At 38.1% G+C, this 17,585-nt stretch overlaps 1 protein-coding gene across 13 annotated transcripts in view; it reads left to right on the forward strand.

The window, feature by feature from the left end:
- The window catches only part of HERC1 (HECT and RLD domain containing E3 ubiquitin protein ligase family member 1), a 103,944-nt gene that overhangs the window by 75,177 nt on the left and 11,182 nt on the right, over positions 1–17,585 (forward strand). For 9 of the 13 annotated variants that reach the window (XR_012837499.1, XM_075764898.1, XM_075764902.1 and 6 more), the window contains exons 47-64: positions 216–416; positions 1,030–1,204; positions 1,954–2,224; positions 3,055–3,268; positions 3,997–4,256; positions 4,809–4,936; positions 8,543–8,670; positions 9,191–9,391; positions 10,244–10,374; positions 11,429–11,628; positions 12,113–12,227; positions 12,775–12,921; positions 13,465–13,566; positions 14,546–14,719; positions 15,052–15,345; positions 16,109–16,174; positions 16,293–16,418; positions 17,053–17,191. Coding sequence is in view for 12 of the 13 variants with exons in the window: in XM_075764898.1 (XP_075621013.1) it covers positions 216–416; positions 1,030–1,204; positions 1,954–2,224; positions 3,055–3,268; positions 3,997–4,256; positions 4,809–4,936; positions 8,543–8,670; positions 9,191–9,391; positions 10,244–10,374; positions 11,429–11,628; positions 12,113–12,227; positions 12,775–12,921; positions 13,465–13,566; positions 14,546–14,719; positions 15,052–15,345; positions 16,109–16,174; positions 16,293–16,418; positions 17,053–17,191 (3,072 nt within the window). In the remaining variant the exon portion in view is untranslated. The remainder of the gene's footprint in view (positions 1–215; positions 417–1,029; positions 1,205–1,953; positions 2,225–3,054; positions 3,269–3,996; positions 4,257–4,808; positions 4,937–8,542; positions 8,671–9,190; positions 9,392–10,243; positions 10,375–11,428; positions 11,629–12,112; positions 12,228–12,774; positions 12,922–13,464; positions 13,567–14,545; positions 14,720–15,051; positions 15,346–16,108; positions 16,175–16,292; positions 16,419–17,052; positions 17,192–17,585) is intronic. The other 4 variants (XM_075764907.1, XM_075764908.1, XM_075764899.1 and 1 more) reach the window with 3 other exon arrangements.

Consider the following 17,585-nt stretch of genomic DNA (forward strand, 5'->3'; position numbering starts at 1 on the left):
AGATCAAATTTAATGGAGAGGGGCAAGAGTAGGATTTTGGTTTTCTGATTTACTATGTTGTGTGTCTATGTCAATATTGGAAGATGAGTTTTTAAGAGTACTATGTTGCAGATTACAATCTATGTTTTATATTCTGTATTGGTTTTTTAAGTAATTGGAATTATTTAATATTTTAGCTTTCGTAACCAAGTCTAATTATATTTCTTCACCTCTAGAAGATTGGGATATGTTAGATGTAGACGAAGATGAAAAGCTGACAGGAGAAGAGGAGTTTGAATTACTGGCTGGACCTCTTGGGTTAAATGATCGACGTATTGTTCCTGAACCTGTACAGTTCCCTGACAGTGACCCTCTGGGTGCCTCAGTTGCAATGGTGACAGCCACCAACAGTATGGAAGAAACATTGATGCAAATAGGTACATTTGAAATAAGTTTCATTCAGTGAACAAGTACCTCCCCTTTGGTGTGATTTTATAGGGGCAATGCAGAAATATTTTGACAGTCCTCCCTGCCTCCACCATGAGAAAGTGAAGACAGGGTTCTAAATTGTCCTTTTATTATAGGGGAGTTAGAGAGAGGACTGTGAGGCATTTATATTGGCTTTACACTTTGATTTACTAATAAAACTGTCACCATAGTCCTACAGTGGATGTCACTAGCGTGTTTTGCAGAACTCAAAGATGGATTCATGGGTTTAAGTTGGGACTTATTGACCAGCCTATTGAAATGCAGTATCAATATGTAAGATTGTAGGCCCCTTTAATGGAAAAGGGAAACAGAGGAATTAACATTAACTTGAGTATTGTCCAGTTGTGCTCATCTATCTTTGAAAATGAGGAATAATTAAACTATGGAGTGTATTTCAGTATATTTTCCTCTCAGTCATTATCACTATAGTTCTGTGTGTATGAAATGCTGAAAAATTAATGAGTGATTTGCAAACCGGCCAAATTTGCTTCTACACTTATTACTATATGATAATGCTTTGTTTTTCTTTAAGCACTAACGCAAATCATCATTATTTCCAAGGCTGTCATGGCTCTATAGAAAAAAGTTCTTCTGGCAGGATAACCTTAGGAGAACAAGCAGCTGCCTTAGTAAATCCACATGACCGTGTTATGGCTCTAAGAAGAGTGACAGCTGCCGCCCAAGTCCTCCTTGCAAGAACTATGGTTATGAGAGCGCTCTCGCTTCTGTCTGTCAGGTTTGTGGCATCCTTGGCAACACTTTCACCTTTCCATATGGAACCAGTTATCAAGTTTTGTTTGATAGGGGTGCAGTTTTAAGCTATTTGGGAAAGTGATTCTCATTTTATGTACTTACATAAAATCTGTAACATCATACTGTTAAGAGAAAAAAGTTCTGCTGATTTTGTTCTTTTGAATCCTACCTTCAAACTTCATGAAAGTAAGTTCTACATCTTATATGGAAAGTGGAGTCCAGTAGTATCAGCCATTCAGAACATAAAGATGCTGTGTTCATCAGTGAGTTTTTGTTCAAGGCAAGTATTAGAACTTAGAAGTAAACATTAGAGGAAAGGAGATGAAGTGAAGGAATTTAAGGGATATGAGGATTTAAAAACTGACTTTGTACAAGATACTTGTGCAACTATGAATACATTGCAGAGATCTGACATGTACGTGTGCATATTGTCATAGCATAACTCTAAATGTGAATTATCCATACAACTTTGTTCATGAGTGATTCCAGGTAAAGTCACGGGTTTTTTGCTAGGGCAAGTCTGTAATGTGGTTTTATCTTCAGCTTGAAAGAAAATGAGTGGAGGGGCTGCAGCTTCATTTCTGTCTCTTCCCCTTCCCCCGGCATGGTAACAACATCCAGCTAAACAAATAGGCAGCGTTCGCTAGTGGTTTAGGAACAGTTCTAGCCAAACACAACTTTCATTTAAAACATACTAACAAAACCAAGAGTATTTATGTTCATTTTTGACAGCGGTTCCAGTTGTAGCCTGGCAGCTGGTCTAGAATCCTTGGGATTAACCGACATCAGAACTTTGGTTCGTTTAATGTGCCTCGCTGCAGCAGGGAGAGCAGGCCTCTCAACGAGTCCATCCACTGTGTCAAGTTCAACAGAGCGATCTAGAGGAATACACAGCAAAACAAGCAAGCCTATATCTTGTCTTGCCTATCTGAGTACCGCAGTAGGCTGTTTGGCATCAAACACTCCTAGTGCTGCAAAACTGCTGGTACAGTTATGTACACAGGTAGGACTGTTATTTCAACAAAAATATTTATATTAAACTACTTATATATGAGATGAAGCAAGCCATTTTGTGCATGCTGATAACTTGTGCTCTTATCTTCTGAACTGTGATGAGACTGCCCTCAGTTTGAGAATCTCCTTAGAGTTCTTGTTTATGGCGTTGCACAAGGGTATGTTTTATTGTTGATACAAATCAAGTAACTTTTTTTTTTTTTTTGCTGAGTACTCTTCATGTGGAGAAAAATGGATGTGCTTTTTGTATTGATGGGGTTTTTCTGTTAAAATTCTGTATTTTTTAATTGACCCAACTCTGTGGAGCACAGATTGTTTATATTTAGAAAGAGATGATCTACAGCTGTGGACATGCAGCAGGATTTCATATGTATCAGGAAACTTCTAAGCAATCAGAGTAATTATTTTGTTCTTCTGAGTTTGAAATATAATTGTGGAGAAATGCAAGTGTTGGATGGGATAAAGAATTTTGTTATGTGTGTTACTGCTTTTTATCCTACCACCAGGTGCAGAACTTTAGAACAAGTTCTTCTATGAGCTCCTTAGTTCTTGCTGGTATTCTTGGTTACTTGATACTTTTTTTTTCTTTTTTTCTTCTTTTTTTTTTTTTTTTTTAATCCCTGGATCTGAGTAGTTGGTTCCATTAGGATCAAGTATTCCCCAGGGCAGAAGACTGAAATTCCATGTAGTACATGATCTTTGCCTGTTAAAATAAAAGTCTTTAAAACTCTGCATGATTTGTTCAACTAAAACTGGTTCCCAAAATCGATTTTTCTGGTTTTTTCTGGTTATTTATTGTCTTTAATTATTTATTTTTAGAATCTGATTTCTGCAGCAACTGGTGTAAACTTGACAACGGTTGATGATCCAATTCAGCGAAAATTTTTGCCAAGTTTTTTAAGAGGAATTGCAGAAGAAAACAAACTTGTCACATCTCCGAATTTTGTCGTTACTCAAGCACTTGTAGCATTGTTGGCAGACAAAGGGGCCAAACTGAGGCCAAATTATGATAAAGCAGAAATAGAAAAGAAAGGTATGATATAGCTTTGTTTTTAAATGTTAATTATTAAATCTTCAATTTCTCGTTTATATTTAAGGAGAGACTTCCTAGAATAATGTACAAATAACTATAGTCTCAAAAATGTACAAAACTTGATTTAATCAAAGTAATCTTATAGTTTACAACACAAATTATACTTAGAAATGTGATCTTATTACATAGTTGCATCTTTTGCCACTTCAAAGAAAAAAAACACCTGAACGTGTGTGTATTCCAAGCCATATAACTAAGACATTTAGCCTCGGTGTTGCCACCTAATGAAATTAAAGGGAATAACAGTTGACTACTGCCACCAAAGTGTACTGTTCGTGTCTGAGGCAGAGTTGTGCTGCCTCCGCTGTGAGAGGTCAGGGAGCCAAAAGCAGCTGCTGTGCCTCAACACCAGGCTGTTGCTGTCCTCTGTCAGAGGAGGCATTTTCCTGTTCAGAAAGCACTTGCACTTTGAACAACCGTTTCCCATATGGTGGGAATAAGACTTCGTAATTCTGTTCTTAAGGAGGTTTTGTGAAATTTTAAAGGGGGTTATTTTTCTCTTAGTATCAGAAGAAGTTTTTTTTCCTAATAGTTAACATGATTGCAACATTCTTATAAGATGTTTGTTAATCTTTTTCTTTTTTTCGGGAAATTATGGCTAATGCTGTGTTCATTTGTGTAATTCTGTTTGGTACTCATCTAGGCATCATCTCATTGTTTTGTTTAAGCAGGTTTAATTGCCCATTTGTATGCCCATCCTTCCTATGATCCTTCTGCTGTAGGCCCTCTGGAGCTGGCTAATGCACTAGCAGCTTGCTGCCTCTCGTCAAGGTTATCTTCACAACATAGGCAGTGGGCTGCTCAGCAGCTGGTGCGAACTCTTGCAGCACACGATCGAGATAATCAAACTATTCCTCAGACCCTCGCTGATATGGGGGGAGACTTACGCAAATGTTCCTTCATAAAATTAGAGGCTCATCAGAACAGGGTAAGCGTGATTTCTCCCAAAATTGCATGAATTTTAACATTCTCTTTTGTAGAATACAGAAAAAGTAAAATACTATTATTTTACAAATATACTGACTGAAATTATTTCCCACAAGAAGTAATTTTTTGGTGATAAAGTTATTGCTCAGATGCAGAAAAATACCTAGCTTCTTTGAAGCTTACATTAAGGGGACATGATAGTATTCCCACAGTATGTGAAGTCAGCAGAATCACCTTAAATCTTTTCTTAGACTAGATTGTAATTTGGATTAATTTTTCTGTCATAGTTGTTAACGTCTTCAGTATTCTGTGCAGTAGTGACCTGTGGAACATGGCTCTGAACAAAGTGTAACATCCTTATAAAGCATACTTAATTACAGTATACAGTACTGTAGAAATAGAAAAATCTATATTGTTTGATTGTTAGAATGTATTCCAATAATGTAGCTATGCTCTGTCCCCTCAGTTGATGTTTGCTTAATATTAGTGAACAAACATACTTAAGCTTCAGATTTAAATTCCTGTTTTGCCATGATCACTTTGGTATTTGTAGGTCATGACATGTGTTTGGTGCAATAAAAAGGGACTTCTGGCGACTAGTGGAAATGATGGCACCATAAGAGTGTGGAATGTTACGAAGAAGCAGTATTCATTGCAACAAACGTGTGTGCTCAACAAGCTGTGAGTTGATTCTTTGTAATAGTCAGATATTTAATTGAAGCTGTAACTGTGCAAGATAGTGAAAAGAGCCAACCCTGCACAGACGTTCTCTCATTTTTTCTCTGGGACTGTTGCTGTGTTTACAGCAGGCAAAGTAAATTAAATAGCTTAAAACTTTTCCAGAACTTAAATATCAAGCTGATAAGGGTCAGTATAAAGAGATCACATTAAAGCTGTTTAAAGATATTCTTAATTAATTCATATAATGAGAAATGGGTAAAATAAAAACTGTAAGGGACTGTCATATGGAAAAAATGTGAATATCCCTTCAGTCAGTTCCAGTGAACAGTTTCAATGTGTAACATGAGAATGACAAGTGTGGTCATTTGAGTCAAGTGTGAAGAAAGCATTTGTCACTTCTGGGATTCAGCATCTGAGTGTATTTCTTCTTCATGAGAGTGTCTGGGAAGTACTTCTGTGTCATTTGGATGTGTCCAAAAAAGAAGACCAAAAAAAGGAAAAGATTAAAATCTAATTCTTTAGTACAACTTAGGTGAGTTTAACTTGGGAGAATGAAGAAACAATAGTGAGCTAGAAGGTTGTTTCATGATGATTTCTTAGTGGTCATTTCCATTCTTGTTTGCTTGCTACTGTTAGATACTGCCTTAAAAGGAATAAACAGAATGGTGTAACTTGACTTCACAAGATAGTAATGAGAGCACCATCTTCCTTTAACAGAGATCTAATATTACTGATGCGGCAGAAAAGTGTACTTCCTGTATAGTAGATTCAGAATGCAGTACTTTCATGGGCTTCATTGCTAACTTAATAATAACTCTAAGCACAAATGCAATGCAAATCTATTTGCATTCTTTATTGCAGTGAGTAAGTGCAAGTTCATCTTTAAAGGTAGATTTTTATTTTTTTTAGCCCTTAAAGATGAGCAGATGAAAAGGCATTATCCCTTCTTTTTGATAGAATTGTCACCTAGAATCATAGACTGGTTTGGGTTGGGAGGGCCCTTAAAGCCCATCTAGTTCCAACTCCCCTGCCATGGGCAGGGACACCCTCCACTAGCCCAGGTTGCCCAAAGCCCCATCCAGCCTGGCCTGGAATACTTCCAGGGATGGGGCGTTCACAGCTTCTCTGAGCAACCTGTGCCAGGGCCTCACCACCCTCATAGTAAAGAATTTCTTCCTTCTGTGCAATCTAAATCTACCCTCTTTCAGCTTAGAGCCATTGCCCCTTGTCCTATTGCTCTCTGCCCTTTTAAACAGTCCCTCTGCATCTGTCTTGTAGGCCCCTTGGTTACTGGAAGGTGGCTATAAGGTCTCCCTGGAGCCTTCTCTTCTCCAGGCTGAACAACCCCAACTGTCTCAGATAGGAGAGGTGCTCCAGCCCTCTGATCATCTTTGTGGCCCTTCTCTGGACTCTCCAACAGCTCCTTGTCCTTCCTATGTTCGGGGCCCCAGAGCCGAACACAGTAGTCCAGATGGGGGTCTCATGAGAGCAGAGTATAGGGGGAAGAATCACCTCCCTCAACTAGCTGGTCATGCTTCTTTTGATACAGCCCAGGACACAGCTGACTTTCTGGGCTGCAAGCACACATTGCTGGCTCATATTGAGCTTTTACTCAACCAACAATCTCCTCTTTCTGCAAGAATACTTTTTGGTTTTATGAGTTTGGAGGTACATAATTTAAATGCTACTAGATTACTGTTCCCTGATACAATACTACTACCTGTTATGCTAAGTTTCTATACTGTTGTTACATGTGTGTGGTGGGTTGACCCTGGCTGAGGGCCAGGTGCCCACCAGAGCCACTCTTATCACTCCCCTCTTTCATTAGACAGGGGAGAAAAGGTACAATGAAAAAAAAAACTTACGGGTCGAGATAAGGACAGGGAGAGATCATTCTCTAATTATCATCATGACCAAAACAGACCGAACTTAGAGAGGGAATTCATCTTATTTATTACTAAGCAAAACAGAGTAGAGGAATGAGAAATAAAACCAAATCTTAAAACACCTCCCCCCACCCCTCCCATCTTCCCGGGCTCAACTTCACTTCCGGCTTCAACCTCCGCCCCCCCCCAACGGCACAGGGGGACGGGGAGTGGGGGTTACGGTCAGTTCATCATGCGGTGTTTCTGCCGCTTCTTCATCCTCAGGGGGACGACTCGTCGTTCCCCCGCTCCAGCGTGGGGTCCCTCTCATGGGAGACAGTCCTTCACAGCCTTCTCCAACGTGAGTCTCCTCCACGGGGTGCAGACCTTCAGGAGCAAACTGCTCCAGCGTGGGTCCCCCACGGGGTCACAAGTCCTGCCAGCAAACCTGCTCTGGCGTGGGCTCCTCTCTCTCTCCACGGATCCACAGGTCCTGCCAGGAGCTTGCTCCAGCGCGGGCTTCCCACGGGGTCGCAGCCTCCTTCAGGTGTCTCCACCTGCTCCGGCGTGGGGTCCTCCACGTGCTGCAGGTGGAATCTCTACACCCCCTCATCCTCCCTCCATGGGCTGCAGGGGGACAGCCTGCTTCACCATGGTCTTCACCAGGGGCTGCAGGGGAATCTTGCTCCGGCGCCTGGAGCACCTCCTCCCCCTCCTTCTTCACTGACCTTGGTGTCTGCAGATGTTCTTACATCTTCTCACTCCTCTCTCTGGCTGCAAAAGCTCTCTCTAACTGTTTTTCTCTTTCTTAAATATGTTATCACAGAGGCGCTGATTGGCTTGGCCTTGGCCAGCAGCGGGTCCATCTTGGAGCCGGCTGGCATTGGCTCTGTCAGGCACAGGGGAAGCTTCTAGGAGCTTCTCACAGAAGCCACCCCTGTAGCGCCCCCCCCACTACCAAAACCTTGCCACACAAACCCAACACAATGTGTTATGTTAGTAATTTGCATGTGTTACGTTAGTAACTTAAGGTTGCTAATAATAGCTACAACAGCCATTATGACCTGCTGTATTCACAAATTAAACATCTCCTGCTTAAGCAGGAACAAACCAAAGGGATGTCTCCTGTATCTTCAAAAATACAGGGTTGATATAGAATTTGGCCTACGACATGGATCCTGGCAATGTTGTAGTCTTCATTTTCCCGTTACTGAAATCACTAAAAAATCTGCCTGTCATGTATGACCTTAAGGGCAATAAAGCATACCAGTTGTGCCGTTACAGTTAGCCAAAGCAAACTTTAACATACAATTTTAGAACAGTGAAACAGCTTTGTAACAGCAGGAAGAGTTTAAGCTAGAATTGAGAGCAAGATGTACCTCGTTCACTTCTTTTGTCCAAACCGTTCTCTTTCATTTCATGACTTCCCAGAAGGTTTAGCCCTTGACAAAGATGTTAAATTTGAGATATAAATAGGTAAAGTTAAAGATAATTAATCTACTTCTTCTAATTGAAACCTAACTTCAAATTTCTTACTGTGGAAATAACTGGTATCCCTATGCTATAATTTGAAGTGGTTTTAAATATAAATAGAACTATAAGCAGAAAAAAATATTATGTGAATCTGCAGTGATGGCAGGAGGACTCCAGATTTTAATTCAGATATTTCATTAATTCTGTGTTTTCCTGTCTGCTTAAAGGAAATGCCCTTTTTTAATTGCATTATTTTAATCTGTTGTAGAGAAGGTGATTCTGAAGAAAGTCTGGGATCACCCAGTGACCTTAGTTTGTCACTTGTCTGTTGGAGCATCAGTGGCAAGTATCTGGCAGGAGCTACGGAGAAGATGGTGAACATATGGCAAGTCAATGGTACGCTCTTAGCTGCCTGTGACACTTTATGATACAACATATTTCTAGGGAAGCTGCTATGTTGTTGAATATTTGTTTACCCAGGTATTTAACATTTGCACTGCAATTGACTAATCCAGCATAATACCTTTAGAACTCTGTGAGAGGAAGACTGTTAATCACTTTGTCATTTGTAATCTCTGAAACTTCATTCTCTTGTTTTGTACTTCTGAAGACCACCAATTACACTGCCCATGTTAATAGGCAGTCAACAGAAGTACAGATTTCCTGAGTACTGAAGAATGTAGCTTCCTTTCTTAACAAAACTATGTAACTTTGCTGGTAATTGAGATTTGTTAGCTAGATTTTGTGTTTGCATAGATTAGTGGACCATTGCTTCATAGGCTTGTAAGTTACATGAATTTGTAGTATGTCCTAGCTCTAAATAGGATCTCTTGATATTTTCCCATGGAAAGTATTTTTGTTGTTTTCCTTTCTTTATGAAGATGAAGTAGTTTTAAAAGACTTTTTGGGCTCCTAGGGGGAAAAGGATTATTAGATCTTCAGCCTCACTGGGTATCTGCTCTAGCTTGGCCAGAAGAAGGGCCAGCTGCAGCATGGACAGGAGATGCTCCAGAATTATTATTAATCGGTCGTATGGATGGATCTCTTGGTCTTATTGAAGTTGTAGATATTTCAACCATGCACCGGCTAGAACTGGAACACTGCTACAGAAAGGATGGTAGGTGACTGTATCAGTATTTAAGTAGAAATTTAAAATCCCACCCCCTTTTTTTTTTTTTATTAAGCAAGCATATAATCTCAATCTTTTGTTATTGTTCATGGGATATGACTTCTGGTACTTTACCTGCAAGCATCATCCACTTGCGTTCATGGGAGGAGGAAAGTCTGTGGGATCTCCATCTGCACCCTGATTCCCCTACAGCAGAGGGAAACAGTTTGTAGCAACCTAGTGAAATCGTGACATTCCTTGCTATCATATAAAATCAATATAGATTCCCTGCAGTGTCTGCTCTGTCTACAGATAGCGTGTAGTCCATGTCATTTGAATTAATGAATTATTGCCATTTTTCCTTTGTAGTTCCAGTCCAAGAGGACATCAAGTAGGACATCACTGTGAAGTTTTGCATATTGCTTCTTTAGGAAATTTGCAGATTTTCTGGCAGAATCAAGTGAGGCAATATTGATGTGCTAAGAAAGGCTCCAGTTTTCTGTGCTTTTCTCTGAAGCATCCCTATCTCAGACACATGTATAGGATTCAGTCTACTTTTTTCTTTTCCCTAGCATAGCTCTTTTCACCATGTTGGGAATATAAATTCAATTATTTTAATAAAAAGAAGAAGAATGAAAAAACTATTACAAAATAATCTGAACAGCTGTCATTACAGTGGCACTCAGTTTTAACTTTACCATACAAATTCCAGAAAACTGTCAGACTCAAAATATGTTAAGTAGCCTTTGTGGTGGGGGAAGCTGTTACGCACTTCATATTTTAGACAATTGCACTGCAAAAACTTCTTTGGCAGGAGTGAAGTTCAATTTAGCTTAATATTCATGTTGTCTGTTTACGTAGTTTCTGTCACGTGCCTTGCCTGGTTCAGTGAAGACAGACCATTTGCAGTTGGCTATTCAGATGGAAAATTGCTAATAGGAACAAAGGAACCACTTGAAAAAGGAGGAATCGTTCTAGTTGATGCACATAAGGTAGAGGTAGTCTTTTTAGAACTCGTGTATAATTTTTGTAGGTAAAGGTCTGTTTAAGCTATTTTCTGTATTTGAAATCTATTTATAAAGTCAAATGCAGATTATTTTAAGAACACATACCTATTTCAGATGCACATATGAAACACAATATATTTTGAAGGAACTGTCTACTGAATTTGGAAAAAAAAAGGAAAAATAAATTTAATAGCCTTTTTTGCTAATAGAGATTGTAAAGTGTATGTACATACAGTGACAGAAGTGTATTAAGGGCACAACTATGCATGTCTGGATTTAAAAGACTGTAGTTCTTTTATTTTGTAAAAGTGCTCATAATTAAATTTTAATTTTGGTTATGTCACATGCTTTTGTAAAGCTGAAATTCTTGTGCAAAGCAAAAGGTGTTTTTTTCTAAATATGCAGCCACAAAGGTTTAGATCCTTTGCTTGGCTAGTATGCAATAATAAGTCATTAATAGTCTGTAAGTGATTTGTTGGGCTAAGAGGAGAATTCCTCAAGTGTAGGTGTAGTGCTTCCATGAACTGGTCGTGGTATTTGCAGCCTGGTAGTCACAGAAGTGAGCATGCTGTGACAATACAACTATGCTTGCCTTTTCCACTATAGGCTGTTCTCCTTTGCTACCTTAGTTAGACTCAAAGCTACATCTGGGCAGCTGCCTGGTGTGTTTATGAACAATATACCATTAAGGTAATTCATACTGTAATTTCATAATATAAAGAAGGAAAAATTGTCTACCTTTTTGGGGAGGGCGGAAAAAAATTCAAGAAAAGTGTGCAATGAGAAGATAACTTTTCTTTTTTTCTATGCTTTTCCTTTAGGTTCTCTCAGGATCCTAGGATTTTATCTTAATTTGACAGTTCTGAATAGTATTGTTATGATTTCATAGTTGCAACTCACTGTCTCTGTAACGATTTATTTGAGAATAAAATGTTTTTTGTTATTAAGAATTAAACATTACATTAGCTCTGAGAGTTAAATTTTCTCTGTTCTTACTGTGTGACTTCATACCGACTTCTGATGTTTTTAAATCCCATAGGATATGATTGTTAGTATGAAGTGGGATCCAACTGGTAAGATTCTCCTGACATGTGCCAAAGAAGAAACAGTGAAACTCTGGGGATATATGGGAGGATGCTGGAGATGTCTGCATTCATTATCCCACCTGGCTCTTGTGAATGGCATTGCCTGGTGTGCTCTTCCAGGAAAAGGATCCAAGTTGCAGCTTTTACTAGCTACGTATGTGATTTTTTTAATTGTTGTTACAGCTCTTTTGCAGGTCTTCTCTACCAGTCTTTAGTGTCCAGAATAAATAAAAAGTTGGTCGTTTTTTGTAAATAACATTAATTCAGTAAGCCACTTGTCATGAGATCCATAAGGCTTCAAAATTCAAATGAAAAGAGTGGCTCTAATCATTTTACCAGCTAGTTTCTCCATGCCCTGAGACCTGTGTGTGGTGGTCCTGCTTGAAGTTTTTTTGTTTCATCCAAATATTTTTTCTGAGAATATGGTGTTAATAAAAATTGAAAAGCAAGGTGGGGGGAATAGGGAAAAATGCATTTATTCATTGGGAACACAACTTTCCACTTTAGATTAATTGATACAATATAGTTTTGTGGAAGATGGTGAAGACTACTGATATTTTAAGTTAATACTAGACCACTGACATTTTGTTAGGTAATAGCTTTACTTTGTTTTTCTGATTTATCCTGCCTTCCTTTAGAGGATGCCACAATGGTTTGGTGTGTGTCTGGACTGTTCCCCAGGACATAGTAATCACATTGCAGTCTAGCTCAACTTGCTCAGAAGGATGGTGGGACCAGGAAACAAGTGCCAAGGTAAAAGGAGTGAAGTTGGTATTTAAGAAATTCTCTTTGCTCGTTCCGAAATTGTGAGAGGAGAAGAGTAAGCAAGTTACTGAAATCTCAACATTTCCTGAGAAAAGACATTTGCTAAAAGAAGCTTATATTGCGTTTGTATGTGTAGGCATTTTCAGAATGGGAAATGAAAACTCACAGGCTTAAATTAATTTTAGTTGGCTAAAGAGTATATTTTTATCTGTTTTCATTTTTTAAAAAGTGGATAAATTTATACGAAAATGTAGTAAGAGTTTAAAACTGAAGATAAAATTAAGTCAAGATTAAATTCACCTATGTAAATTGTAATGTGGTCTTTGATCTTGATGGCATTTTGTAAGGGGAGAAAAGATAATGTGATAAAGATATTTATGAAATATGATCATAGTATTGGTCTTTATTATTATCCTATGGAAATGACCCCATCTCTACAGATGATCAGTATTTATTGCAGAATACAGAAGCTGTTCTGCTATTGCGTTTTCTGTAAATAGTTCACAGTGTTCCATAACTATGAAACAATTTGCAGGATGGATACAGAAAAGCAGTTGAAGTCAAGTGTGTATTTCAGCTGAGAGGACATATTACTCCTGTTCGGACTGTTGCATTCAGTCCTGATGGACTGGCATTAGTATCTGGTGGACTTGGTGGTCTCATGAATATTTGGTCTTTACGGGTAAGATCATCTTTGATGTGGCATGATTCTTTTTTTAGTATGAGTATCTGAAATGGCCAAGGCATCAGACTAGCTTTCTTTTTTTTCCCCAGTATGTTAGAAACGTTAGAGAAGGCATAGTATAAAATGGTGGTATAAAATTACAAATAATAAAATATAAATTGAAATGGTACTTAACATTGAAATATTTTATATTTTATGGTTTTATTATTGATTCATACTGTAGACTTTGTCATCTTAGGCTTTGTGGAGCCAGCCACTCTCTCTTTAAAGTTGGGAACGATATTCTCTTACTTTGAGAACTTTTCCAAGGGTCAGATAGGGTAGATTATTAAACACTTCTAAATCCTTAGTTGTGTTATCTCCTTAGTATGATAAAAATGCTAGATTTTTTTTTTTTTTTGCTTTTAGTATAAATATTTCCATTTTTAAATAGTTATTGAACAGCTTGGGAGAATATCATCCCTTAGGCGTGTGATTGTATGCATTTAAACAGGAAAGTAGCTGTGTATACACACTGACTCGAAATGCTGTTTTCCTTAGGATGGTTCAGTATTACAGAGTGTTGTGATAGGTTCGGGAGCCATTCAGACTGCAGTATGGATACCTGAAGTTGGAGTAGCTGCTTGCTCTAACAGATCAAAGGTGACACTATCTGTTAATGTTCTTTCAATTTTTTTCCTGAAAGAAAATGCCATTTGTCTGTCTATATTTTTCCTAGAAATATGCAGATAGAAATATCAGTCTAAGTCTGTCATATTTTCAAGGCACATTGTTTTGGCTTTCAACGATCACCTGACCCTAAAAAGACTGGGGTTTTTTTAATAATATCCCATACTTAATTTGGGGCGGGGGGGGGGCAGGGTGAAATCCTTGTGAACCAGCAGTTATAAAGGCTGCTGCACACCAATTAGATGAGCTTATCTGTTTAATGGCAGCAGCGATACTGTTATTTTGTTCCTTTGTGCAGCACTAAGAAATGTTTCATTTCCCATAGCAATTAAGATACTTCAGTGATCTAACTTAATCTAAAGCAGCCTGAACCTCAGAAGTTGTTAAGGAGCAGCAGAATTTACTGCAGTGTTTGCTGTGTCAGAAACTGCTAGCATCCGAACAGAAGCTTGATAACAGTTGATTATTCCAAAAGATGGTGGTATTTGTGAATGAAGATAAATATGGCACAAGTTATGACTCCTGTCAGTAGAGTCACGCCGCATGTAGTTCTAAGTATTTTGGGATTCTTTGAAAGTCTTTTCTGAATTCAGACCGAATGTTGGAGGTCATATTACAAGGCAAATCCTAAACTAAGGTTACACATAAACTGAATACTAAACTAAGGTTACAGCATTCACTGAAATGAACTCTGCTTATTGCCATGTTTGTATTCTTCCTTGGAGTGTTAATCGTAGTATTGCCATGGGAATGTGAGGAAGTGGCAAATGGAGATGGCTACTCCGTAGCATTTGTCATCAGATTATTCACCAACGGAGACAAAAATGTTCAAGCTTGTGTGTTTTCTGGCCCCTATGGAAACTAAGACAATTGGTGATAAATCAAGGGAGCTGAATAGTCCTGCTTTATGATTTTTTAATTCCTAACGTGTCTTGTGACTCCTGTTAAACAGGATGTGTTGGTAGTGAACTGTACGTCAGAGTGGATATCTTCCAATCACGTCCTTGCAACGTGTAGGACTGCACTGAAACAGCAAGGAGTTCTGGGATTAAATATGGCTCCTTGCATGCGAGCTTTCTTGGAACGTTTGCCAATAATGCTTCAGGAACAGTATGCTTACGAAAAGGTAAGAAGAGCAAATGCGAACATTTAAAATTCATGTCTGATGTGGGATCACTGAATCTCAGCTGGTCTCAGTCTTTCACCACAGAGAACCCAGAAGAGTTTTCCTACATCCTGTTTGCAAATGTCTTTCAGTATTCTCAAAGATAATAAGACTTTGGAGACTTTCTCAAAAGTCTCCTAATTTGAGAATATTTAAAATCTTAGAAAAACTTTGATTAAGGATGGAGGAAGGTATTTTTCTACAGGACTAGCTTTGAAGGACTCCTGTTCGTGAGTTGATTAATATATATTTCTGACTTTGCTTGTTCCATTTTTCTCCCCAACTCCCTTTAGCCCCATGTTGTTTGTGGAGACCAGCTTGTTCATAGTCCTTATATGCAGTGCTTGGCATCACTCGCTGTGGGCCTTCACCTAGATCAGCTCTTGTGCAATCCCCCAGTACCACCTCATCACCAGCACTGCCTCCCTGATCCTTCAGCCTGGAATCCCACAGAATGGGCCTGGCTAGAGTGTTTCTCTACTACCATAAAAGCTGCTGAAGCTCTGGCCAAGGGAGCACAGTTCCCAGAATCCTTTACTGTTCCGGACCTGGAGCCTGTTCCAGAGGATGAGCTTACTTTCCTAATGGTAAAGTGTGCTATATTATCTCAACAGTGAAGCGTGTTGTTGAGCATATGGTATGATGCAGTTAACATCTCTGAACTGTAAAGATTTATACTCATTAAAATCAGCACCAACAATAAGTCTAAGTTTATTTTTAATTAACTGGTTGGAATATACTGTAAAGATTGCTCCCTGTATGTGGAGTCATGAGTGCAACTCAGTTGCATGTTAAAAAACAAAGCGAAAAACAACCCAAAACTCTGACAGTAATTCTCATATGACAGAAGCAAGAAATGTAGAGCTTTACAATGCTATTTTTAGCATAGCATTTTGGTACGTTTTTACACCAAATTATTTTGCTACTGTCAGTTGTCTTTATGACTTGTGATACGTAAACCAAAGTAGAAATTTTAGATTAAGAGTTTTTTTATTGGCAAGCTTATAACATTTTAAGCCAGTGTTTGCAATTAAAAATTCAAAAAGCCCTAAGCATCAGTAAATAGGAAAATATTACTTCATCATGAACGTTCTTTTTCTTCTTTTATTTTGATTGCAAGTCACGGATAACGGTATCATTGCTAGATAGGTGTAGTAAGGAAACAAACTTGGCCTATGGACAAAAAGAAAATATTTGAGTTGGCACACATTCATTCTTACTGCTGTACTGTTTAGAATAATTTGAATGTCAATAGTGTTCTTAGCTACAAAGGATAATATGTATTACATAACAGCAAAATAATGTGCATCTCTTGAACTGAATGTAGTAACTGTGGCTTTTGTTGGATAGGATAACAGTAAATGGATCAATGGTATGGATGAACAGATAATGTCATGGGCAACATCAAGGCCAGAGGTTAGTAAAATTGATGTGGCTTTGGCCATTTTTTACTTTTTTTTTTTTTTTTTTTAAAAACGTTGTAAGCTGTTGAAAGTACTCTTCTTCTAAAGCATTGTTTCATGCTATTTCATAGGATTGGCACTTGGGAGGCAAATGTGATGTGTATCTGTGGGGAGCAGGAAGACACGGACAGTTAGCAGAAGCTGGTAGAAATGTCATGATACCAGTAGCAGCACCTTCATTCTCTCAGGCTCAGCAGGTGATCATTTAAAAAGAGCCATGTGCTTTTATTTTTAATGATGTATCATGTATTCGTTGTACAATTTGTCAAAATCTCTCTAAATGTCTTTTCAATTTGTTATTTGAATGTACTATAAAGTACCCCCAAAACATGCGTTTTCACTGAAGAGGAATTCTTTAATTATTTGACAAATGCAAACCAAGAAGCTGCTGAAATCTGACAAAATTGTTTGCTATGAGCATGATTGGAAAATACCTGCACAGCTTTAATATAATACATGTGCCAATTTTTTTTTTTTTTCCCCCCTGAAATAACATTGACATTCAGCATGGAAACATCAAAACAAAATCTCAGGTAGAAGTATGTTGTGATTTCTCTCACTGGAAGAAGGTTTGCCAAAACTAGTAGCAAGTAATTTTTACTATGATGTGACTGGGTAACTAAACGCCATTAAGCATGGGGTGAGTGAAGTCTTACATTAATTGGGTTGTCACACAGCTATTTGTGGTGTGACAAAAGAGTCGGTTGTCTTGCTAAAATTACAAAGAAAAAAAAATGAAGAAAGAAGATTGTACATTGTAATACAGGTATTGCAACGTTGCTGCATCTAACACAGAAATGATTAGAACTCCTTTGTGTCTTCCTAAAATAGGTGGTTTGTGGTCAGAATTGTACTTTTGTCATTCAAGCTAATGGCACGGTTTTGGCTTGTGGAGAAGGGAGCTATGGGCGACTGGGACAAGGAAATTCTGATGATCTTCATGTGTTAACAGTCATTTCAGCACTGCAAGGTAAAATTGTTGGGTTTGATATGAGTCAATTGAAAAAACCCACAAATAAGCATTTAGGTAGTTTATATAATTCTTTGTATTGATGCTATTTTTGCAGATTCACACGTTAAAATAATAGTCCTTAAAAATTAATAGTCTTTAATTAAAGTCTTTAATAGTCTTTAATTAAAAAATTGAGCAAATAAACTAAGTGTTTATTTCTCTGTAAGATTGAAGTAGTAATATGTTAAAATTCCTTAATTTTAAGAAGGCCTCAGGGAAAAGTTGTTTGCTCAAGGTAGGAACGTTTCATTTCAAAACTAATGGCAGGCCAGAAGCGTAGGTTGTACATGAGAAGATGAAGAGTTTGTTCAAAATAAAAACAAATAAATTGTTGTAACAAGAAAACTGTTAC

This window comes from Balearica regulorum, chromosome 12, assembly GCF_011004875.1.
Source record: "Balearica regulorum gibbericeps isolate bBalReg1 chromosome 12, bBalReg1.pri, whole genome shotgun sequence".
NCBI classification, from domain to species: Eukaryota; Metazoa; Chordata; class Aves; order Gruiformes; family Gruidae; genus Balearica; species Balearica regulorum.